The sequence below is a fragment of the Tetrao urogallus genome (assembly GCF_951394365.1).
Source record: "Tetrao urogallus genome assembly, chromosome: 14".
NCBI lineage: Eukaryota > Metazoa > Chordata > Aves > Galliformes > Phasianidae > Tetrao > Tetrao urogallus.
Genome location: NC_136827.1, coordinates 8,587,555 through 8,614,420, shown reverse-complemented (window position 1 = coordinate 8,614,420; position 26,866 = coordinate 8,587,555). Strand labels below are relative to the sequence as shown.

Below are 26,866 nucleotides of genomic sequence, written 5' to 3'. Positions count from 1 at the left end.
TGTGCAAAGAAAGAAGCAAGTCAGCAAACTCTCTGCTGTGTAATAAATCGCACGTATCTATTGCTCTGCTGCTTGTAAGCTTCTTCTCTGCCCTGAATCTCATCAATTCACCATTTAGAAGGTCTCTGTCCCACTTTATGTCCTTGTCTTAGCTGTAAAGCACAAAAAACACTGTCCTACAATGAAAGAATTACAGCTCTCCAGGAGGCAGGAAGAAGAAGGCTTCCAAAGACATCAACGTAGATTTGAGTCAGAAATTTCGAATGACATCATGGCACCACCTTCCGCTTCCTGCTAACCTGTACATGGACGTTAGGACAAATGGCACAACAGCACAAATAAATAACACCTTTTATTAGGTAATCTCCAAGTTACAACGCAAACATTAATTAAGCTCCTTAACACCTCTGAGGTAGTTCAGCTAAGCGTTATATCCTACAGAAAAGTGTCTGTCTCAAGGTCAGTCCATACTGAAAGCAGGATTACAACTTCCATTCCCCACTGACTACCAGGCCATGCTCTACCCGCTGTTCGAGCTTGCTCCACTATTTCATCTGCTTCAACTGGATGAGCCAGTGGGGCTGGACCCGCACCTCCAGCTTAGTGCCTGGAATCCAGATCAGAACATACAAGTTGTAGCAGTGTGCTCCCGGTGCAGACAGCTCATGCTCCGAGGCTACCATTTCTCACAGGAGGAATGCTTATTGCACCAGGATCACCCTATGCTGCTCACAACAGCTACAGCCTGACCCTGCAAGTCATTATGAGAAATCACTATGAGACAAAGCCACAAGACACATTTCAAATACCCCAGAGAGCCTAAGGGACAGAAAAGATGACAGGGTATGATAACAATTCTGCTTCACTGCAGGATCAGTCTTGGGCATGCAAACAAACCCTGTGTAATCAAGCAATATTAGTCTCAGAAGCAGCTAGCTTTCTGCTTCCTCCCATTTTTGGAGTACTTGATAACCTGCACAGACAAGTTGTGCGGCATGTAGTGCGGCCCCAGCACCAGAGCTGGGCTGTGTGATGCTCACAGATCAGCAAACATATTTTTGAAAAGATTAAAACAAGGCGGGTGTCCTCTGTGAATGATCTGGCCACCTTAAATGAACAGTTGATTTTGACATTGCTGATAAGTTATGCTTATATAGAGAGCTAGTATTTTTACTGTAGATACTGTGCTTGCATAATTACCTTGCAGGAGGACACAGACATTCAAGCAGCAAAGTTGTCACTCGAGCCTGTTCAGTGTCAGCTACTTCATTTCAAACAAACAAACAAGCAAAAAAACAACAGCACAATAACAACACCAGCAGAAATAGTCTGCTGCTTTTACATAGTACACTGTGCCAGATGAATTGTTGTTTGGCAGACACATTCATACCATAAATAGCACATTCATACCCTCCTACCCCTTCCCCTAGCTGCCAATGCAACACAGACTAGATTACTTAATTACATCTCTCCTACTAATGATGGAATACTTGGAAAACTCTTATTGATCACACAGAACATAATTCATGACCTAATTACAGTCGTAAAACTGCAGGATTATCATCTTGCCAGCTATTAACTTCTGGAATTGATCTGGGTTAATTAGAACAGAGATAGGTGATCTCTGCATTCTTGATTTGCAGCATAACAGCAAGATGAATGAGGAAGGCTGTTAAAGGTAGCACAAGCAATTCCTAGCCCTCACTCTACTCTCAACCTACTGCCCATCCTGCTCAGGAAATACCTGACACATTTAACACTTGAGCTTCATGTCTCCAGCCATTTGAGTCATTTGCTCAGTGGGACAAACATCTTTGATACTGTAATATTGCAGATGCTCAAATGTGGAGCATGGACCTCCTTTGCTTTATCTGTCTTTTACAGAACTGAGGCATTAGATCTAAGTTCTTGCTCTGTCTGTTCTGAAGTATTCAGTCATTCTCTGGATAGAAAAAAAACAATCATGAACATCCTTGATTTCCAGAGTTCACCCTTCTCTTAACTGCAATGACAGGTTGTGGTTGAGCCGAGGAAGAAAAACCTTTTTCCTCACCAGCACTTCACAGTGCTTTTCCTGGAAAGGATGTAGTCCCATCTAGGAACCAAGCTTCAGCTTCCTTCATGGCTACTCAGAGGACTGCCTGTTAGGGTCATGCAGTGGATCTTTAACATGACAAATTAGAAATTTTCTAGCTTGCTCTGGACTCATCTACACAGGAAGCTAGTAAGCAATAAAATAGGATGTGCATTTATAGTGTGTTACCTATGCCACATTAATTTCCTGCATGCCCACTGTAATGTGTCCAGTATCTTAATCCAGCTTCCTAGCTGAAGCAAGCTCCCCTGCCACGGACGCGACCTGGGTGCTCATTAGACGTGCCCACACACTGAGCTATGACACACCTACTGTTACGCACAGTCTTCCCCACATCGATAATCTGTTTGGGTTTAGTGTTATGACTGCTATCCTCAAGATGAAGGTGTAATTTCTTGGCCTTCTGCCACATAGGCAAGCTGAGATTGCAAGCACTAAGACAACGGGTCAGTCCAGGAAAAAGAGATTTGAAGTTGGGCAAGAGTGACCACACAGATTTCTAGCAATAACAGGACTTCAAATTGCTACAATCATATGAATGCAGAAGGAAGTCCAACAGTGGGAAGAAGCTTAGGGGTTAATGTGGTGCAGAGCAGATCTTATTTTCTCATGTTAGAACACGTGAGTTCAGCAAACCATACCAACCACTGTTTTCAAACCTAGATACCAAAAAACCCATTGGTAAGAGTCAGACAGCTAACCCTGTGGGTACCACTGCTGTTGAGGTTGCTGCTGACTTGCCCTGAAGCTGGATGTCAATGCACACACCCACTCCACACACTATTACTGGGCATAACAGGGCTATGAAGTAAGCATGGATTAACAACAGTGAACCTGGTTCGTCTCTGATGTAAGGAACCAGACCAGGTGCTCTTGATTTCAACTTGCCATCAAAAATGTGCAGCTATTCCCATGCAATCTGGCTTTGTAAAGTACATGACTGCTTTAGGGGAAATATTACACAAAGACTGATGAAGCCTTCTAATTCAGCTGGCACTGGCAAAGCAGGAAAGCTCACCCTGTACAAGAGCATACTCTAGTTAATCATTCAAATTCTGGCTGGCACTAGGAAATTTCAAGCTGGGAGGGTATCTTGTGCAAGAGATAGGAAAGATACAAAAGAAATTTGATACAGAAGAAACTTGAAGCTTGCAATAAAAGGTGATGGGTATTGAGCAGTTTGCACAAAAGGAACCTTCTGCATCTTGAAAAGTATTTGGTTCTTGGCAAACAAAGGCTCAAAACATTTTTCTGAGTTAGTATCTCCACTGTTAACCACCATCACCCGGTTTCTAACGATGGTTAGAACTAACAGAGTTCTCACACTGTTTCAGACCACATACAGCTCTCCACAACTGCACCCATGTTCCAAACCATCAGACTATGCTGCCTCACAATGTAGTATCAGTAGCACATTTTAAAGGGAGGCAGGAGAGGTCAGCAGCATCTCTGAACACCTCTAAAGTGCTATGGGCTTCCCAGAAAAGAAAGCAATGAGTAAGAAATGGAAAAAGAAGAGTACTCCTACCTCAGAAGTCACTGAACTGGGAAGCACCTCTTAAGAGTCATTCTGAAGTATTTCCGTTGGAACGGAGCAAGCCTATTCACAAATGCAGTGGGTGCACTGCTCCCAACACGAGGGAATTTGATGACCCACAGCTCATCAAAAAGAGGTGATCACATTCAGCAAGCTATTGTGTTGGACAGTCTGTGACACAGCAGTTTCCTGCATTCACCTCTGAATCTTCCATGACATCTTCCCTAAAATTTTACTGCTTCACTGTTCGCAAACACCTCCTCCCTTAGTCCCTGCTGGGAAAGACAGCTTACCAACTCGCTGAGGTTCCAACCAGAATCCTCAGTATTCACAACTCAGAGCACCTCTAGTATCTTCATGGAGAATGCATCGTCTTGTTCAGAAAGTCACAATATGAAACAAGCACAAAGCCTCAGAGAATCACACAGCTTTGCTGTTCAAAAATAAACCCACAGTCAGGAAATAATCACTACATAAAGGAACATACACTCTGCTAGATCAAAATTAGGTAAATATTTCTAATTCCTCTTGCAAAAAACTAACAAAAAAATCAGATAAGCAAATGAGATCTAAGAGAAGAGCAACAAAAAGTACTTTTTTACTTGAAGTAATCTGTCTAGAGTTTTTTTAAAACAAAGAAATCAAGAATTTCTCACATTTAGCTCCTGAGAAAAGTAGGTGAATAAGACGAGCCTAGTATTTTACCAAAAAAATAGCATGAATTGAATTCAAAGAAATGGCAAGGGGGTAAGAAACATGAGATATCATCTCTGAAAGAAAAGTGCAATAGGCATAAAAATCAGCTAGAGCTAGATTACACTATTGTCTTAAGGTTAAACATTAAGGTTCAAGTTATTCTTTAAGTTAAATTCTTGATCCAAGTCAGAGATGAACAATGAAAAGGTACGAGGTGATCGGAACCAACGCAAAGCGCAGTTGGTCACAATACAGCATAGAAGTCTTGTGCCTTTCAGAGCTTTTGTGCTCAGCAGTGACATCTGTGGCTGTGAGGACCATCATGCCAGTCCGACTGAAGTTCCGCCCTTCCTAACTCTCCAGGAAAACTGCATCACAGTTGGGTGAGCTCACTGCCACGTCAGTAGGATTACGGAGGACGTTTCCTAGAACCCCAAACAAAGGTACTTAGGTTAACAGTTACCAAGAAAAGTCGACGTTGAGGCATGAGGAGTGTAAAAACAGAAAAAAAAAAAACCAACAATCTGATCAGTGTAAATATTCATGCTATGAGCAATTTTTTAAACCCTGAAGTATTACTGGTTTGCTCATAGTAGGTCCAGAAGAGATCACCCAGGTACAATTCCTCTTCAGGCACAAAGTCTGTCAAGTAAATTTTCAAGTAAGGCTTAAAGGCACAAAGAATGAAGACAAAACTCATGCCACAAGTAAAGCGATCTGCATGTATCAGATATTCAGTTCAATCTGACACCAGAAAAAAAAAAAAGATTATTAATGTTAAACTAATAAGCATTCACATTTTATACAACTCATTTTCTCAAAAAGCATCTCCAAAAATATACAGTGAAGACCAGCAGAATGCAACCCTCATTCTACCCACAAAGAAGTCAGGGGAAAATAAAAGGTTTTGTCAGAGATCCCAGGGATCCACAACAATATCCCACACTCCCAGAGCACTGGTAGAGTGGTTTCAACCAGTAGGCACCACACATTTCAACTTAAGGTATCGCTGATGAAAAAGACACTGATTCCAAGCGAATCTGGAAAAATAAACAAGTTTACAGAGAAAAGAATGTATTCAGGAGGAGAGAGGAAATCAATCTCATAAGAGGAAAATAAATGAAGAACTTAAGGAGGAAAAGGGAACTTGCAGCAGATCGGCACCAATCTTAGCAATCACAGTGCCTTATGCCCATCTATCATCAGAGAACTGAAGAGGAATGGGAGCTTATTCATCTTGTTCAAGAGACGAATCTAGTATGCAACTGATAAAGGATTGGGGAGGCCTGGAACAATTTTCTATAATATAAATATTTTAGAACAAAGTTTGCCTGGCTTATCTCAGTAAAATAAAAAGCTGAATGAATGACTGAGTATTTCAACTCAACCAAAAGGAATCCTAAACCATGAGAGAACTAACTGGGTAGTGAAATTACCAGCACATTTTTGCAAGGTAATGGAGGACATCCATAAAGAATCATGTATAAACATACATTCAAACAAAGGAAAACATGGTTACTACTTACATTTCAGTGGCTATGAATCCGGTGAGCTCAGACAGGAAGAGAAACAGTATGAAGAGACAGCAGCAGACAGAGACTGGAAAAGAGGAAAGTTGAGGAAAAGGTTAGTTTATATCTCTAACAAAGACACAAACTGTTTTCACACAGGCAGATCATTCCCCCTGCAAACATGCCATCCAGACACATCTAACAATTAACAATGTTTCTGTAGACACAACACCAGGCCATCCAAGCAGTGACTTCAGTGGCATGCCAACACTCGGCGTCCTGCTGGGTATCTTAACTCTTGGCCTACCTTCTCCGCCATGATTTCCATCTCGCCACAGCTCCTGTGTTCTTCACCTCCAACACACTATGCTGGTCAACCAGCTCTCCCTCCCCTTTGACAAAAGTGCTTATCAGCAGTACTTCTTTTGGAGCCCTTGCTCCCTGCTGAATTTTATTACACTAAAACCTCCTTAAGAAGAGGGAAGAAAAAAAAAAAGGCATTTCCTTGCTTCAGAAGCACACAATCAGTTATGCTGTGTTTTGTGGATTAGGAAACATTTTGGTTCTTTGTCAGGTTCTAAGGCTATGCACGTGCTGTCTCACAGCCTGTACTACATATGAGACAGAGCGGGTACTGCAGAGACTGTTGTGATAATGGACTAGTCTAAACAATGCCTCATTCTCCTCTTATTTCTCCATTTGCCAACATACTCTTCAGAGAAGACAAATTTGTAGCCAAGTCATTGCTAAGAACCTGGACAAGTCCTGCGTCAGTTCTAAGAAAGCCGATCTACAGTTAAAAGAGCGGAGCCAAAAGTTACCAGTGTATTCTTTGTCACTCTTCATCAGAAACTGTTCAGAACATCACACAGTGACATTCATGCAGCAGCGTCAGTTTCCTGTACAGGAGGAGCTTGAAGGAAGGAAGGAATGGCTGTGAGTCTCACTGAGTAGGGATGATTAGACACGGATGTGCCAACTCAAGGAGATGGGGCTGTATTAAATAAAATATCCAAGTTCATCATGAATCATTATACAAAAGAGTAAACCGGGAAATGGCATGGCAGCAGACACAGTCTGGTTCACCCCTCAGTCCCAGCAGAGTAACAGTGACCAAGCACTCTTTGGAAATGACCATTTTACCACAGCCACTAATTAAGATTGAGAAACGTGTAAGAAAAACCCTGTTCCTCAACTTTACTCCACGTGACCCATACAGCCTGAATATCCTTTCCTCCAGAAGGCTCAAGCAACAATTGGCTGGAGAGCAATTTTAAATCAAACTATTGCGCCTGTCCACTGTCCCTTGGTACAGAGCACGGGAGGCATGGGAACGAAAGGGGAGGTACTTAAAGCAAATACCGACAGACCCTTGAGTGACCTGAAGCCCTGTGCCTCATTCTTCAGATTAGTCAGCCTGTAGTTCTGAGGAAAGAGAAATACACAACTTCCCCTTCTTCATCAGTCATTTCAAGGGTGGATTCATTTGCTGACCCTCTCAGAAGTCAGGAGGATTAAAAGAGATGCCAAAAAGCCATTAAGTAGGATGAAGAAAAAGGGAAAAATGAAGTCAAAAATCAGTAGGAAAACGGAAAGCCAGCGAGGATATTCATTGGAAAAGAGAAACCTCAGATGGTCAGACAGTCAATCCCAGGTCCTGGCTGTGAAGATGCAGAACACCACCACACTGCTGCAACCCAGCTAAGCCACCAGCACAGTGTGTCATGGGGGTGGAGAAGGAACTACTTGAAACACAGCAACAAACTCTGATGAGAACATATACGCCCATATAAGAGCAGAAAGAAAAGCAGTCGGGCACAAGACTAGTTGATCCAGTGTTTCTCACCATTAATCACCGAACAGACACATAAGATCTCTGATCTTGGCAGTATGCAGGGGAGAATGTATGATTGAGACAATTCTTTCAGCTGCTTCCATATACCCTTTCGCTGTGTTCTCATTCTGTAGCAGTTTACCACAGCATCAGACAGACCTCTCTGCTCTCCATCGCTTCTTTGCAAGCTTGGTACTGATGCCAATTCTCACCCAGAGCTTTCCTCCTTTTCCAGCTTTTCACTTTCTTCTCTGTCATTTTCATTATCAAATTACCTCCTCCTTTCCTGGTATACAAACTACTATCTTCCTTAAGTCCCTTTTCCAATCCAGCTCTTCCAGTGAAGACCCATGACAATACATACTAAGTACAATAAAATTACAAAAACCTGCACATAAGAAGTCCTGCAAGAATGTCCTGAAACACCTGGTGGGGACTGACTTCCAAAGGCCTTTGATACTTCTGTCAGTGTTTGAACTGCACAGGCAGTTTTCAACCTACAAAACAGATTACTGAGCATTTACACAAGGACAGGTCTGGAGAAGATGAATGGGGAACAACCACTCACCTTACTCCCAGTACAAGAATGCAATGGAAGGCTGAGCTTTAAAACAAGAGGAGAGAGTTTTTCTTCTATGGGACACTTGGCATTCTGAAACCCCTCTATGCCAGGGAAAGTCTAAGAGACTTAAAGAAAGAAAAGAATCAGACATGCCTAAAAGAAGAAATCCATTGATGGCCACTAAACACAAAAGAACCAACTCTGTCTCAGGAAGCTCTGTCTCAGAGCTGCCAAATGAGGGATGTTTGGGCACTGTTTCACCTGTCCTCGTGCTCTCAGCATCTACTGCTGATCACTACCTTGAAAACTACACTTGGCTAAGTGGAGTTTTGCAACAGCCTTGCTGGCATGGCTGCTCTGGTGTTAAAGCATTCCTGTATGTGCACATCTCCAGAGCAGGGGGTGTCGGGTGTCTTTGGCATCATACTTACACAAAAGCTTTATGCTTTGAACCATCTCTCGCTGCCAAAGTGCCCCTCTCCTTAGTGTACACAGCTGTATGCAGGCACATAAACACTCTCAGTGTGACAATGTACACACATAGTTTCAGCTACTTATTGCATAGTGAAGACCTGTACTTGCTTCCATGCAAGTGCATGGTTCCAGCCACTCATATATGATAACTATATTTCATCTGGAAAAGCAGATTAAAGACTAGGATCAGATAGAATAGGAAAAATTAGTGCTTAAAGCTTAGCTTAACTGCAAGGGCACTGTGATGTTCCCACAGAGCTTAAAGGACAACGTAAGACAGGTTTCTTAAAACTCTAGTAGGACAAAGTGATCAATATATCCCAGATTGCTCATTGTAGGCACACTGGAATGTGCTTTTATTGAGAAATTCCAAAATGATGAGAAATTCTACCAAGGACTTTTTTCAACATTGGCTTCTACATCCTCACCCTTATGCACATATCTCTTTAAATATACGCCCCCATCTAGGTACATTCCTAACTCTCCCTCCCCACCCTTCAATAAATGAATAAAATGCACACTGTTTAACACCACACAGACTGAAGGAGTGAATCTTTGTCTATATTAAGGCATAAAATTAATAGTATTTATTGTACAATGAAGCAAACTGCTATGAAGTACAAGGATTGGGTCTTGTTACAAATGACACGTGAATCATAACTTTGATATTTCCTGATGTGTATTTAAAACTCCAGCCTCCAAACAGCATAGAGTATTTCTGGATAACGTTACCATGTGTGCATACAAGACATGCATGCAAACTATGCATCCACGCTGACTGTTAAGCAGGATTGCTACAGCAGCTGTTCGAGTCGCAGGCCTCTCTCTCAAGAAGTCAGACTGCTGCTGTCCAGATGCCAGCTGTCAGACAGCCAGGGCATGTGCCACTGCTGCCTACATACCCAAACATGGCCAGTTCAGCACCATGGTAATCAGGGCTGTTAGAAGGGCCGTGTGCTGGCCTCCCAGACACACTGCATCGGGGTCAGAAGGCTTGTGAGGACTGGCACAACACCTGGTGGAAGAGGGACAGCAACAGCATGACTGTCTTAGTGGCACATCAACTGATCTGAAAGAAGAGATTTTTACTGAGAACAAGGGTGCCTAACTACTGCCTGCCTTTCGCAGTAGTCTTTGTGTGTGCTGTTCTGTGCAAACCCTACCACTAAACCATGGGGGACTGCTCTTGGTTCCTTTGTTCCTACTAGTTTTTAGTAGCCAGAAGGGTTGCTGCACAGATCCAGAGTATCTTATATGCAATGTGCTTTCGAAATTACAAAAGCCTACAAAAAGAAACCCTCCAGTTGGATTCTGAAATTGCCCACAGACTCTTCTCCATCAAAATACCTTCACACTTATTTGGAGCTGCCTCCTTCCTAGCAGTTGGCCCCTTCACCCCTGTTGGTTGGACACAGCGTTGGTACTCACATCTCTTTTCTTTTGTAATTTGATCTATTCCTTCCTCCCTAATAAACCTCAAGCTTCTAAAACAGAACAAAAAACAAACAAACAACCCCCCAAACAAGCAAATAAACAACAAAACAAACAAAAAACCCACACACAAAAAGGCCTTCCCTCCCCCCGAATACAAACACAATTGGAAGAATCCTGCTTTAATCTGCTCCCATTCCAGAAAGCACCAGAAACAACACTCAGCTGAAATCACACAGGAAGGACTACAAAGTCAGATACTACGGGCTATTTTGTATCAACCCTGTAAAGAAGAGTAGCACCCTCCCCTACCTCCAAGCCTCTATTATGGTTAACACCCGAATTCCCTGAAGCATTTATCTCAAACTCATGAGACCTTCCCAGGCTTCAAACTGCCATGGCAATGGGCTGGTCTCATTCATGGCCTCCTACAACACTCAAGATTACTGGCTTTCAAATTACAAGTCACAGGCTTGGTCAGACAGAAAATCCATTAGGAAAGCTGCATCCAGGATCCTCACACGCAAAGCTACCACAGGTTGTTGGCTGTCTGTGTGTGTGGTTCAAAAGCTTCTATCAGCCTCTCTGCAAACACTCTGACAAAAAGAAGGAGAACCAGTTAGAGAAGAAAAATCAAAGCCTGAGAAGCTGCAAATAACAATAGAGAGAAATAAGTCAGCTAATAATTTTAAGTAAGAGTCACAGCCTCCAAGCCTTCCCACAACACACTTATCACTTAAGCTGTTTACTGCAGATCTGAAAGCCTAATGCTCCTGGATGGCCTTTGATGGGTTTTTTGTTTCTAAAACATTTTCTTTTGCAGGTGATTCATAACAAGACAAATTCTCAAAGACAGCCCAGTTACACTGTGGGAACTCCTCGTTTCCAAAACAGAAGAGAAGGTAGAATCAACTAAACAAGTTCAAAGTGTTCTTTCAAAACGCTCAATCTCATATACCTCTAAATTACTGAACAGTTTTACTCAAGCTCTTTGTTTACTGTCTCAGCAAAGCAAAGAGGGAATTGACTTGCAAGAAATTCGGTGGTCAGGATAACAAGAGAGGACAAGGACTCCCTGAAAGTAAATATTTACAATGACAAGCTATATTCACAGAAACACAGAATAGTTGAGGCTGGCAGGGACTTCTGGAGATCATCCCATCCAATGCCCCTGAAAAAAAAGGGTCAGATGAAGCGTGTTGCTCAGGGTCAGGTCTACTGGTTTAGAATATCCCAAAGTTGGAGACTCTACACCACCGGGCAACCAGCTCCAGGGCTCGACCACCCTCAGAGTAAGAAGCGAGGAGTTCCTTTAGCTCACAAAAGGCTCTGCTTCGTGTCCTATTGATTCACTGCTGTTGACTCAGTTCTATTTGGTGCCTGCTGTCACCAAGGGATATGACATCACTCACGTCAGCAATGACATACAAGGCTACTGACCCATCTACAAGAACGGATGAATGGAGCACAACTGTATGATCAAAGGAAGTCACTGTTCAATGGAACAGGAAAGCTGCAATAGGCATCTAATTACAGACTTGGCAGGACCAACCTGATCAATGTTTACCACTCTACACAGTGCACTCACTGGATATAATTGTGTGAAATTGTATTACTCAGCCCACAGCCTACCTCAGGAGGAGGAAGGAAGGAAAAGAGGCTTGAGGCAAGAGATTTGTATCAGCTGAAGTCTCTGCACTGATACACAGGAGTGAGAGTGGATCACTATCAGTGGTTTCTGACAAACTAATTATTGTCCTTTAAAAGCATGACAAATAACAATAAAATAAGATCTCCGCTCATTAGCCCCATCTACAATGTCAGATGAATCCCTTGAATACGTTGTGACAGAAATAACTGTTTCCCAAACCATCCTCTCTGATGGCCACTGCACATTGCCATCCACTCAGCTCCTCATTCAATCGGAAGCCAAAACCTGGATTCTCTATAGAGTAGCAGTTCAGTTCCTCAACTCTCTTCAGTAAGAAATGTAACTGTGAACACAACAGCTATGAGCTGCTCTTCACCATGAAGAGATGCCCATTAGAGACAGGCAAAAAAATCCAGTCGTTCACTCCCCCAGTGTTTGGATCAGACTCACAGCTTCTATTCCAGCGAAGACTCCAGTAAAAACTCTACAGCTAATTCAGTAGCTAGCAGCATGGGTATTCCAGCTTTAGCTCTTAGGACTCCCTTTCATAAGAAGATACCTTTGCTACTTTTTGATGCCGAGAGTCCAAATCCATGCAAATTCCTCCATCACTCAGTGAAACCTTAGGTACTGGGTAAAAAGAGCTGTCTTAGCAACAAAGGACATAATTCCTAGTCTTTTATATTCCTTTGAAAATATCCTGTAAGACACAGAAGCCAAAAGATCTTTAATTTTAGCTCAGGGGGATGCAAGGACAGCAAAAAGAAGTGCTACTTACTAATAGCCCCTGTGTAGGTTGGCTGTGTAAGGTCTTTTGGCACCTTCCTGTAGATGTCAAACCTGAAAGAGGAAAAGTAACAGCCATAAACCAGGTGGAATATTTTAATACATTTCACGTCCCCACAGGGATGAATGATGCTGAAGTTTTTTCCATCCAGCTTTCCAACAACATTTTTTTGAGTTTGCAGAAGGATATGAGAAGGAAAAACAAAACAAAACAAAAAGCCCTTTTTCTTTTGTACAGTTATGTAACTGCTCTGCTTTTGGGCTCCAGTTTCCAAAGCACTTCCCTCCGCCTCCCTTGGCTTTGCTGCCATGGATCTTTGCAATCCGAGCTGCTGCAGGTGCCAGGGAAGAAGTCATGCTGGACAAGCTTACAGACCACCGTAAAAGGAAAAGGATACTCTACAGACTCCTGAATATAAAGGCCTGGCAAGAAAAAACAAACAGCGAGACACAACCAACATTTCAACTTGTGTTTTGTATTCCGTGGTAGCCAAAACTCACCAAAACCAGAGCCAGAAATCATGATGTTAAGGCAAGAAACTGACCCTCGGATATTGGATACACAGGAAAAATTAACCCAAGAAGTTTGCAAAATCCATTTTAATATTAGACGGTTGTTTTGATTCAGTCATATCTTTTAATATCCATATGGCTCAGCTTTGCTATTTTAAACTCTCCATGGTTAAACTCTCACTGCCCTTATGATGTTGCTGTATTATTTCCTACCACATTATATTGCTGCATGTCCAGACTCAATGCAGCTCTTGACATCAGTTTTTCCACCACTCAATAAAAATTAATTAATGCATTAAAAACAACACGCCCTAAAGAAGGAAGTGACTGGTTCTCCCCCTGAATAGACTTCTTTTTTATATAGCACTAGCAAGTGAGATGTGATGCTTTGTCCAGTCCTGGACAGGCATGAGAAACACCAGCTTCCAAATTCCTCCTCTCTATGGCACCATCATCCCCGCGTTGATTCAGTACTTCCTACTACACCAAATGTTACACTGAGAGCTCAAAAACAACAGCAGCATTCTTTCCTTTACTCTGCACCTACATAAATCATCAGTACAATCTGGATGCACACTGTGTGCATTTGCAACACACTATATTAGGACACTACTGCTGTTTTATTCAGAATGTGAAACTGGAGGAAGAAAGGACAAGAGAAGGAAAGATGGTATCATGAACATCACCTACGCAGTTCACGTCCTGAACTCGCTATGCAATCACTTCACTGTCCTGATGAACCACTGCTTCACCTATGAAATACGAAGAGTACATCTGTTCAGGGTCTCGTGAGGATGAACTCAGCATGTGCAGCATTTCCAAACACAGCTAACAGAGCCACAGCAGCAGGCAGAGTGGCATTTGCTAACCGCACACAGCTCTTGCTCATGTGATACAACTGACTGAGCGCCCTGCGCGGGATGCCCACGGAGCTCTATGTTTTCATGACTCTATTCCCTGCCATCGCCTAAATAGATCAGTAATATTCCTGAAGCAAAGAGTCCATTTATGGTTCTCCAGCTGCCCTGAGAACATCTGGAAAGTGCTGTTTACATTCTTTCCACATACACCAAAGCAACAGCAGCAGCAGATGATAAAGCAGCCCAGAGCAGCTGGTGACATCACGGTCTCACGGGCAGAGGAAGTAGCTGATCTTTCCTGCTCACAGCCCATAAAATGCTGAAAGCTGGCAGTACCTCACTATGGTCACAACAACAGATCAACGTGGCTAAAAGAGCTGAGAGAAAGCGCACGAAAACGCAGGAGCTTTTCAGTGCGAGTGAACAATTAGAGATAGGAAATACCTCCACACTGGAGTCAGTAAAAACAGCAGTCTGGGATACTATAAAAGGAAATTTTTTCTTACGGTCAGAAATATTTACTAGTTTTAAAAAGATGATCCATCACAGGATTAAGAAAATAATCCCATCTTTTAACTCGGTGGAAAGCTGATGTCACAGCATGCTTCTCTCCTCTCTGCCTGCCATTTTAACCATGTAAATAACACCCAAACCCAACAAATTAAGTTTTACATGGTGCAAGTAAGCTAGGAACAGGCAAAGGCAAAACAGAAAGCTGGTGATCAATGGTTCCCAGCCAAGCTCATCAGCTGGCTTCAAGTGCTTAAACGGCAGTTCACTCTCTCGATGTGCTGTTCTGCTTCCCACCTCTTCAACTACATTACATTCTACCTCCTTCCTTGACCACGACACACAGCTAAGAGATTTAGGCAAGGCAAGTCTCTGGATCCATTTTGCCTATAGGATGTGGAGTTACATACATGGAAAAGTGAACAGGTTTTACTTGCCCTCAGGTCAGATGTTCCTGCAAGCACTTGCAGGAAAAATTCCAGCAAGCCTCAAGGTTCCTGAAGCATTGGTCACTTGGAAGAGTATTTACATGCTGGGAACAGAGAGGAACCTTGTGCCCTCTCTATTGCAAAAGCTGCCTTACAGATTTCTGATACCAGCACATTCAACACAATGGAAGGTATTACTAATACTGGAGGGAGACTGGACGTTCAGTGAAGTGTATCAGTTAGCCCAGAACGCAGTGAGACACACTGTACTGTGCTGTAAATATCCCTTCAACACACTTGTACTTCCATACTGAACAATCATGAGAAACCAGGGCACAGATTTCCAGCACATTCATCGCCTCAAGTAACTGGCAGCACTGTGGAGCAGTTAACCTGGCTTTCACAAAGGCAGACATGACTTTGCACTTACAAAGCATGTAGGCACCAGTTTCCACAGGCCAGCCAGCAGGTTATTTAAACCTGGTTTTTGGCAACTTTCTTCCTTTGCTCACAAAGGCAAGACTTGTAAGGTGAAGGAACACCTCTGAGTCCATCAGCTGACACAGCCATAAGTATGAAAGCAACAAGAGTTTTTGCTAGGAAAGCTCTTCCTCCAGGTCATCAGATCCTCACAAAGGGAGGGCTGGACCTTGCAGTACCAGAGCACAAGGCTAAAGATAGCACTGGGCTGTCATCAGTGTTACAAAGGAATTTCCTGACACATCCAGTGTATCTATTGTCTTTTGTTTCAATGGGCAGCATGGATGCAAACAAAGAAGTTATTTGGTAATGTCAGAGTTCCATGGAAGCAATGTTCATGACTAGTGTCAGGGAATGCTACAGTTTTTTCCTATCCAGTGCTGAGGACACAACCAGAAACTTTCTCATCTCCCTGACAGGAATGTCAATGAACTGGTCAAACATCTGTGAGCACAATCCTTGTGCAGAGTCCCATTGAGAGGCTCAAACAGAATCCACAGACTCTAAAATGGTGAAAGGAGATGGGAGATAGAGAGAGGGCTGTCTGATGGATGGGTGTGCAAGAGGCCTCTCACCTCGGTCTCATCTGACTGCAGTGACACAAATGGATAGCAGCATGAAACTGTAGATGGGTGCAGTTCAATGGAGCCAAATGAAAGGATGGTGTATTTGAAGCACCAGCAAAAGTCCCATGGACTTCAGAGTACACTTAGACTAATATGAGATGCTGCTATTTAAACATTTCTTCTTTGGATAGAAGCATGTGCTCCTGCTGTTGAGTTTCTATGGCTCTAGGAAACTCTGAGCAGCACCCAGTTGTTTCACCAGGCACAACCAGATGCAGCAGCACTCATTTGACTGGAGCAGCCACAAACAATTATGTCCAAGGCCAGCTTGGAGGCCAGCAGAGGCAAAGGTAGGTCAGCCTAAGACAACAATACAGGTTGACATCACCAACCCTGGGGTGATTCCTGGCTTTCCTTTCAAATCTATCTGACTGACAGTGCAAGACGGGTGACAGAGAGGGCAGAAGATGCCTACCCAAACATTGCATTTTCTTCAAGCGTGGATACTTCAAATGCCTGCCCTGAGAGCGGGGATGAGCTCCTTCCCACAGCAGGAGCTACTCCAGGTAGAGCATCCTGCGCGGCATGCTTCACATGCACCTCAACAGCTTCAAGTCTGGAGCTGAAATTTTTCAGGAAATTAGGTAAGAAACACATTATTCTGCTGCAGATTACCACCTCCCTGAACAGAATAATCCTTTCCATTTTCCTGGGAGTCTGAAAGGAGCTCCAGTATAATACTACAGTAGCATCTCTGTAAGATGTTGCTATCTTTCTCAAAAGTAAGAAGCAAAAACCTTGAGGCAATACAAAAAAAATCAATACTTGTAAGCACTCAGTGAAGGCTGAATTTGAATGCTGTGTAGCAAAGGGAAACTTGGACACGAAAAGGAGCTAACACCAGAGAAGGACAAACAGAGTTCTTCAGTTCTCAGAATTTGTTGCAAACCTCAAGCGTGCACAGTCCTCACCAGGGCAGGAAGAGGATGAAAACAGAGGAGCACATTGGCTACCTTAGGCATACGCTGTGAGTACAGCTTATAAATCTGCCTGTGCCACTATACTGAGGCACTGCAAAGAGACTGCAGGCTTCAGCTATCTCTGCAAAGCACTGAAATGGACCTCTGGAGCGAGGAGCAAGGGAGTGTTTTCATGTATCCTTCTGCAAGGTCTGTTTGCCTAGATTTAACTCGGGGGGGCAAGGGAAAGTTTGTTATGCAGCTCTTGGGACTGCATTTTAGATTGCAGTTAACAAGTAGTCAAGCAAAAGTGCAATACATTCATGTTGCTCTTGGTCATGGAACAAAATTCAGACACTGCAAGTCGGCAGCAGATTAATTTTCTTCCCTTACCACTCCTCAGGTGACTCAAAAATTCAGCTTTAACGTTCACAGAGAGGGGAAAAAATATTTTTGTGCTTTAGGCAGATAAGTGTTTTTCCCCAAGGAAAAAAAAAAAAGAACATTTAAACACCAGTCTTCCCTCCAAACCATACTGGCTTTGTCACAGGTAAATCTGCAGCACGTACTGAAGGTAGAAGGTATCTCCAGGACACAATCATTCATTACAGCAAACACCATTTCTGATATCAAAGACAATTTCTAATAGGTGATAAAAGCACTGATATTCCACCTTCAGTAGGTCAACAGTGGCACAAATACATCAGGTCTTAGCAGCAGGGCTCCATGGCTCTGATTTACACAGAAGAATGTGGGTGTCTAAACAATGCTCAATTCCTCCACCTCCTCTATTAACTGGCATTTAAAAGCAGCACCTGTTTTTCAGCAGACTCCACATTTGATGCCAAGGTCACTAATTTCTGGTGACATTACTCACTCCCAGTAACTGGCCCAGTGCACAACAACCTTAATTCTACAAGACATCAGTAGCTCTGATGGCTTACTGAAGAAAAAGAATGTGGTGTCACTGAACCAATTTGCTTTGTTAACAACTAAGTGTCCCTGGAAGCAACCTGCAGTCATCACAAACGTAAGAGCTGAAACGTAACTCTGTGATTTATTTAGACAAACAACTAAAGATTTTACACAGATTCAACTAAACAAAGGGGGGCCTATTGAGTATAAATACAGAAAGGTAACTTTGAAAATACTGTAAAGACTCTTGTTAGTCTGGCAAGAAATCAGAAGAATTGCAGAGCCAGAGTTTGTATTCCAGCATGCTGCATGCTGGAGATCTGCTGTTGGACAAGTGTCATGGTTGTGGCTGGGATAGAGTCAGTTTTCTTCATAGGAGCTCATATGATGTTGTGCTTTGGATTTTTGATGAAAGTAGTGGTGATAACACACTGATGTTTTAGTTGTTGCTGAGCAGTGCTGCGCAGTGCCAAGGCCATTTCAGCTCCTTGTGCTGCCCTGCCAGTGAGGGGCTGGGGTACACAGGGAGCTGGGGGATACGGCTATGACAGCTGAGCCAGTCTGGTCAAAGGGACATCCCACACCATGTGGTGCTGTAGCCAGTGATACAGACTGGGGAAAAGGAGGAGGAAGGGACGATCAGGGTGACAGTGTTCATCTTCCCAAGAAACCATTACATGTGCCGAGCCCTGCTCTCCTGGGAGGGTTGGATATCTGCCTTGCTTTGCTCACACACACGGCTATTGCTTTGCCTAGTAAACTGCCTCAAACCATGAGTTCCCAGTTTCATATTTCCAACTCTCCTCCCCATCCCACCCGGGGAGAGTGAGCGAGCAGCTGGGTGGTGCTGAGCCGCCTGCTGTACTGGCTCAACATGAGCAGGGTGCATCGTGACCCATCACATACTGACCCATCACGTGCGGCGTCTCCTAAAGAGACAAGAAAGGCTGTGGGGGAGAGCTCCCTGGGGCTCCCAAGAGACAAAGGGAACAAAGAGATAAGAAAAGGCCGGCTGCTGAGGTCTCCCTGCCTGAACTGTCCCAAAGAGCTTTTACGTCAGGGAGAGCCCTGTACCCAATTGCTTCCTTCTTGGCAAGAAACATCCCTACTCAGAGAAGTAGAGGAGTGGCAGACGGAAAAAGCTTCTGCCCATGTGCTGGTAGTGCCCTCACCCAGCTGAACAGCAAGTAGCACAGCAGATCAGAGATATACTCAAGTACAATATTGCTGCTGTTTTTTCCTATTTGTCAACTCCTTCTCACAAACCAAAGAAAAGTGAATCAGATTATGGCTGCAGGCCTCAAGTAAAAACAGTCCAAGAGGGCTTGATGTCAGTATTTCTCCACACAGGCGCCAATTCCTGACTAGCACAAAGCCTGCCCGTTCCTTGCAAAGTTCATTCGCTGCATACTCACCAGTGAGTGAGGTTACAACATAGAACAGGCAACTCCTACCATTACACCCTGCACCCTGAGCTGTGTGTTCAAGAAATACACAACACGGGTATCTCATGCAGTTTAGGCACTAAGAAAGTCATTCTTAGAAAAAAAAAAAAAAAAAGAAAGAAAGAAAGAAAAAGGTGCTTTTCATCTACAGAAGACAGAGCACTATATTTGTTGATTTCATGGTTTTTTTTTCCGATGAGTAGGAAAACCACCACATGGTGCATTTCTAGGAACATCTGCTGAATCAAAACAACCACCACAGACCGCTTTTGATGGCAACTACATACACTGTGGAAGGGACTCGAGGAGCAGCAGAGCCATCAAACTACCTTGGACAGCCACACCTACTGCTGCACACATTCCTTGTTCGGTAATAGCCATCCCAAGGCAGCTCTGTCTGCTAACAGTTTAGAAAACATCTAGCATCCTCTTTTCTTTTTAAGTATCTACTATTGAGACATTCTAAATTAATTCACTTTTTAGGATGCATCCTTCTGAATGACACTATACTCTTTAATAACTTCATGCAGACATCAGTGAATTCAGCCACCTGACAATTTTTATTCAGATGCCATAGAAGAGACAAACCATCTTTAACTCTTGGAAGGATTCACTTTCCCTGGAGACAGGGATTCATCACTCTTAATGCCCTTTTATTCTTCTTCTTACCATTAACCTATCTGCCTCCTCAAAACCTTCTGCCTTCATTGTTGTGTTACAGACATATGATTCAGTGAGCAGAGACCGTTGGGTTCAGTTGCCTTTATTTGCCTGCTATAGAACCGATGCACAGATAGACAACCGGCTCTTCCTATAAGTCTATGTAGCTGCATCTATTTCTAAGTTTGTCATTTCAAGACAGAAAAGCTGTATTAACAGTTCATGAAACCAAGGCAGGTGTCAAGTGGGGAGAAGAGAATGAGCATGCTTGACCCCACTTTAGGAACCGTGTTCAAGTGCACAAAAAATGAGCTGGAACAACCGCACCGAGTTTTCCACCAGTCCACAGCAAAGCGTAATGCACAACTTTCCCTCCTTCTATTACTGCTGCTACCACATCTGGAAAACGCATCCCTGGAGACAGCAGAAGAGTTTACGGACCGTGATTCACTCAGTACCTGCTGCTATTAAGGATACCACTTACAGCTTAGCGTTCTGCAATTTGCTTTGCATGAAATGTTTTATCATTTATAAGAAGGACACGGGAAGCAGGAAGAAACTCACTCGCTGTACAGTTGGACCAAGTCCATCTGACATTCAAAGACAACTGCGTGTAAACAGACTGCATTTTATCTCTCCAGGAAAATGTTGTAGGAGGTTGGTGTTACAGAGAGGAGAACAGCATTTTGTGGCTATGTTTGTCTCAGGACCTTCCTTTTGCCCCCAACCATCAGTGCAGGTTGGAGGCAGAAGATAGTAATACCAAGTCTACACTGGATACCTTTTCCTGGATTCAGGGAATCAAAATGAATATATCAGCACACTGTTGTCAGAGCAAGCTCACTCAGGCTGGAAACTGAAGGCAGAAGGGAAATACCTTTCTTGTAGCCCCAGCAGTAATTCTAGAGAAACCTTCCCACCAAAGACATGCAGCTTTGTGTCAGGGAATATTTACACCTTAGTGATATTCCGCTTGGGCAAAGAGATGTCCATCACCTAACAAGAATCAGAAGAACAAAACATGTAAGCACAAACCTGCCTCACCAGCAGCTTGAGGTATTGTGGAATCTGTGCTCACCGACACTTCTGAAGTTTCAGGAAGCAACCTCGCAAAAATGCTGGGTTACTGAAAGCACCCACTGAAACATCCAGTAAGCAGCAGCCTCATCCACCTCCTCATGTTCCACAACACAAAGTACACCAGATTCTCAGGCTGTAGGCACGAGACAGAGAAGGAGAGAAATTGCTTCCCCAGAGCATGACATCTCAGTGCTCCTTTAACCGAGTCAGACAGACAGACTAACTCCAGTGCTACCAGAAGAACAAAAGAATTTTAACCAAAGAAATCAAATCATCCAGCTAAGAGCTGGAAAAAAAATAAATTCACCAAAACAACAAAGCTGTTTAACAGGCAGCAAACATTCCTCTGTTTCCTTGGGTCACTGCTCTCTAATAATGGCTTGGGGACAATTCATTCCTGCTTGTCAATAATACTGCCTTCACAGCCTTCGAGTAGGGAGCAGTAAGAACAGGCCTGATAGCAACAGCCAACTCCAGGAGCTACCATGCATTCAGCTGTAGATTGTGAGCTTTTAACCTTTTTAGGAGCCGCTCACCTCCCAAGGAAACAAGCAGGCTCATACACAAACACTCTGCTGCCTCTAACACAGGGTGGATCCCTCCAGCTTTGTTCCTTTTCTCTGAAGCATGTCATACACTCAAAGCAAGATCTCTAAAAGCAAAGCTGTTCCTTATGCATCATGAAAAAATAAACCCACCAATTTAGTTTTCAGTCTGACTGTTCAAGCCAAATTAAACACCAAAGTAGAACAAACAGCACGGTCAGGTTTGCACACATAGTTTGCTCTTCTGATTAACAAAAAGCCATCTACTTAAAAATGAAATCTCAGTCACCCATCTGAAGTTGCTGAGGGGACCGTTACCATTAGCAGCTGCTGAATCCATACCTAGAGCCACTGTGACCATATCCAGAGAGAAAAAGATTATTCTCTTTATTTGTTAAATTGATTTTATTCAACAGTGTAACAGCAGGCTGACTCCTGAAGTACAAGAGATGGCCTGAAAGACCAATTACCCCACTGCACGTACCTACCGACAGCATGCCTGAAATTATCAAAATAGTAAAGAAGGTAACCCCAGAAGAGCTGGCACTCGGCACCATGATGATCAAGGAACAAGGAGGACAGGTCTCTCCTCTGCCTACTGACCCAGATAGCGCACAGACGTCACCAGGTTCCCGTGGGTGAGGCAGGAGCGCAGCCGGCTGGGCAGGCGGCACAGAAGGACACAGCGCTTGTGTGGGTGGGATCATGCACCCCAGGTGTCTGAAGCTGCTACAAAATAAAGCCAGACCTGCCCTGACTGGCAGCTCAGAGCAATTTCCCAGGTTAGGAAAGCATGAGAGGAGGAAAGATGCAGTTTCTGAGTGAGAGGAAGGAACGGAGAGCCCTGATTGACATGGAGTAGGAACCTATCTGAAGTGCTGCGCTTCCTCCGAGCCGTGTCAGAATGCCAGAGGGTCCCCTCCTGGGGAGCACGGGGAAGAGCATGAAAACCAAACAAGATCTAGGGAGTAGAAGTTCTGTCAGAACTAATATGCTTGGCTGATTCTATTTAAGTTTTAATTGGAAAAGCTTTGAGAACAGCACGCCATTTTAAGGACCTCTAACTCTAAAAGCAGCGACTTCCACCTGTCGATGCTTTTTCAACTTCTTACAGTCTTGGTTGTAGCTGTTCTAGACATAAGCCCAACATTTTGTTTCACAGACCTGTCAAAGATCTACACACCTGTAAATCCACTCTACTACAGTCAATAGGAAGCTGACAGATGCCTTATCCTAATGCCTTCCCCTACACATACAGAGGAAGCACTATTTTTTCAATTTTCAGGTAAAACATTATTTAAGATTTCTTTCAGAATTCCTGTTTTCAAACGCCGCTGCTTTCTGTCTGTCCAAAGGCAAGTACCTCTCTGACACCTCCACAGGAACATTCAGCTCTTGCCCAATATAGCAGAGCTAAAAAGAAGCAACTCTGCTTCCAACAGCACAGAGAAATCTATCACCCTCGTTTATAGGCGGCGAAGAACAATTGCAGGAAGTCAGTGGCAGGAGAAGAGAATCGGAACTGCCAACTCCGAACTCTTCTTTTTGCGATTGTTAATTCTTTGCTTAAATGCAATTTCTGCATTTCCTGTCTGACAGCAGATGAGAACATAATGTGCAGAGAGCAGCTCAAGACAGCCTCTGGGACGGAGCCACGCTGCGACCCCAGGGAATGGACGCAGCAGTGGGAGCCAACAGAACTAAATTCTATTCTGCTCCCAGCACTGACTCACTGTGTAATTGCTGCTCCACTCAATTACATCTTTCTACTTCAGCTTCTTCATTTTGCAGAGCAGCACCTGGTGACATCTGTCATTTTTTTTTTACCAAACACGCTGAAATCACACAGATTAAAAAATTTACAAAGATATGAAGTATTACTGATCAAAGCCGCGGTGTCTTTGAAGGTCTGCAGAAGGAAAGCTCTGGGAAGATGTTTATGAAAACAAAGATGTGCAGTGCAAGAGCCAAGTGTCCCTGCTCAGTCACAGGGCTGTACCTGGAGTGCATGTCTGCGGACAGTCTTGATTAGGAACACTTTCCTGAATTGGGACCCAAACTTTGAAGCATGTGTAGAGTAAAATACGTGATCTTGTTAATGGAAGTTTACACATGGGAAGTAAGCACATAGTATATAACTATTGAAGTCTGACCCCAAATGCAAGTTCAAGGTGCAAATTCAGATTCAAAGCCCAACTAATAAACTGATACTTGTAAATACCAAGCAGTTATTAACACATTTAATAAGATTAACACCTGCGTAACAGTAGATAATACACAAACAACATTAAGTAATCACCTAGTCCTCATTTACACACAATGGGGCACTAACACAAATACTGCAGAAGTTGAGCTTTGATGCACAAACACAGAAGGCTTCAAAATCACACTGGAAAATGTTTAATGCTGAATTACTTGGAACCAGTTCTGGTACACAAAGGGCTGGAGACAAGGAGGAACTAAAGCAGTTTTAAACCAGCATATCTGTACCACAAGCAAGAAAAGACTGGAACTCTTAAACCCTGCATGACTTACATTTCATCCTCACATTACACCGTTTTTCAAAGCATCACCCTCCAGTATCTTTTTTTTTTTTTTTTGACCTGTTGACTCTCCACACTTGAAGGCCAAGGAGTGAAATGAGGGAATGATTTTCCTTGCCAGCCAGCTCCTCCCTCTTAATTCGAGTTCCAAGAACATAATGAAACTAACAGAGGAAGTTTCTGAAACTAGGAGGAGCACTAAGAATGAGAAAACAAGGTTAGCCAAGAGGACTGTCATTCATTATATAATTCAGCATTTAAGTAACTGGACATTTAGAGAAAGGGGCCAAAAGAAATACACTCAGCAGCAGCTTCTGTGGCATTATGTCATCTGGGCTTCTGGTTATTTAGCAGGTACAGGAAAGATTTGATAGAGAGAAATAACAAAACCATTTACTTCTAGGACAAAAGACCTACGAATCCCCACAACACTTGGAGAAAAAGAGCACAGAATGAATAGGCCCTGCTTCCATTCATGATTTCTTTTCAAGGAGCTATTCCTGCTGGTTTCTCCCTTCAGCCAGGCTCCTTTACTCCACTGTCCTGTTCTGCATAACACCTTTTTGTCAACTGTGTTCTAAATTTTGCACTCTTATTCTTTTGGTGCATAAGGACCTTGTTTTCTATTGCCCAGGAATACAAAGCAATTGCTATTACTGAAATACCCCAAAAGTAAAAATTATTTTAGATGCCACTGATGAATGGAAGAGATGAAGCAGTATGCAGCATAACATGGGTTGGTTTTTTATTTATTTATTTATTTATTTTCCTGAATAAAATGTTAGACTCAAGCATATTTCAAAGGTAATTAGGAGGAGGAATGTATTTATAATCTCAGAAACTCAATGGTGGAACCTTGCCAGCAAGCTTCTTATTTCCTTTTAGGCAGCGAAGCAGGTATCAAAACGAAGGATGAAAGAGAAATGTATTTTTAATAAAGTGAGCAAACTATACTTTGCTTCATCAAAACAGGAGAAAAATGTCATGAAGAAAAAATGTTCAAGTAAGGGGACTGGTATTTAAAGGCACCCAGCCCTCTGTTGGGCTGAAAGCAATTGGACGTCTGCGCGGTAGTACCGTATTCTGGAGACAAGAAAGAGAGGAGGGAAGAGAGATGAGGAACAGGATCAAACACATGGTTCTCCACGAGCTAATTAAGTTGTCCAGATACATAAATACCCTAAGTGAACTGCAGCCATCCTGTTGCAGAGCCTCCATCCCCCTTAAGCTCAGAAGCTCAAGCTCCTCACAACTCCCCAGCACATCCAGCATCGCCCTGTCCCTCACCCATTCCCTCTGTGAGCCTCCTGGTCCTGAACTTCACTCCCTTTCCCACAGAAAGACCCCTCAGAGCAGAGCTTCTCTTCCCTGCCACTCTCCCCCAGCTCCATCTCACTGACCCACAGCTCCTGCTGCTCCCAGTGCTGCTGGCCTCAGCGCCTGAGCACATCCCCTCTTCTCAGCTCTCCCCACAGACAGAGTCCTGATCCCCACAAAACTCAAACTATAATTTCCAAGAAATTACCTATGTGGAATTCAGAGCAAAACAGAACACACCCAAGGGGGAAAAATATAAAAGATACTTTTCTCATAGTTTCTGGAAACCACAAAGCATTAAGACTTCGCCTGTTACTGCTGAACATCTTCAAACAAGACACAGTGAGATTAAATGAGACTAATGTAGCATCACAACGTTGTGCCTTTCCTTTTTGAATGCTGCCTTCTGAAAGCTGCACGCCCCAGCTGTGCCAGGACAGCAAATGTGAGACTGGCACTGCACTGCTCTACATAACCCAGAACTGCCTGAAGACAAAAATCCTCTGCCGAAGAAAAGAGGAGGGGGAGAACAATAAAGAGAAGAAAACAGCTCCATCTTCATAAGGCTTCCCCTGAAAAGCACGAAGACCAGTCTACGCTCCACTGCATGGCAAATCTTTCTGTATCAGCAAGAGAATCCATGAAAGGGACTGGTTCAGAGTCTCCTATTTATGTTCCAATCTGAGAGAATTTCTGTATACACTTCTAGAATTTAGTGCTATTTTTTAGATGCTTATGAGGAAGTAGATCTCGAAAGTAACATCTGGCTTCCAGATGAAGTTCCTGCTTTTGACTCAGCTGTCAAGAAATAACCATAGTGATCCCACCCTGCCAGAAAAATGTGTCTGACAGACCCATCACACACCCATAATGTGCAGCTGGTACCCAGCTGACCAGCACTTGCTGGTCAAGATGCCACACTCCAGCAACCAGATTCAGAGGCCAGTTCAGTTCAGTCATATTTGATTTATTGATATGGAATCAGCGAGGGCCTGAGATTTCACATGTATCTGAAAATACGGTCCTATTTACATTATTGGCAGCGCTGGTCCTGTAGTGGGCTCTCCAGCCTTCTATTCATAGTACACAGTGCTCTATGGACGTGGACAGCAATTAAGAAAACAAGTGGTCTGCCTTAAGATATGATTATTAAATAAATACTAAGCAATCCTGAGAGCCTGGAATTCTGCTAGTAGCTCTGCATGCCTGGCTGCATTAACACAGCACTTTGATGTCTCCTGTACTAAAAGGCAATCTGTGTTTCTGGCTTATCTGGACTAAACCAGAAACATTATTGCATTTGCAAACATTCTTTATAAAAAAAAAAAAAAGGGCAAAACAAAACCCATCCAAACACACTCAATTCAAACACAGTCCATCTAGCTGCAGTCTTCACTGGTGTACATTTGCCATTATCACTACTGAAACATTCCAACATTTCAGACTAAGGAAGGCCTGTAGATCACGA

The 26,866-nt window shown here is 43.3% G+C and overlaps 1 protein-coding gene across 1 annotated transcript in view; it reads right to left on the bottom strand.

Annotated features, from left to right (window-relative positions):
- The window catches only part of ERGIC1 (endoplasmic reticulum-golgi intermediate compartment 1), a gene marked incomplete at both ends in the record, with an annotated part of 53,911 nt that overhangs the window by 21,098 nt on the left and 5,947 nt on the right, over positions 1-26,866 (bottom strand). Inside the window, 2 exons of the mRNA XM_079542245.1 lie at positions 5,855-5,927; positions 12,570-12,631. Of these exons, the coding sequence (XP_079398371.1) occupies positions 5,855-5,927; positions 12,570-12,631 (135 nt within the window). The remainder of the gene's footprint in view (positions 1-5,854; positions 5,928-12,569; positions 12,632-26,866) is intronic.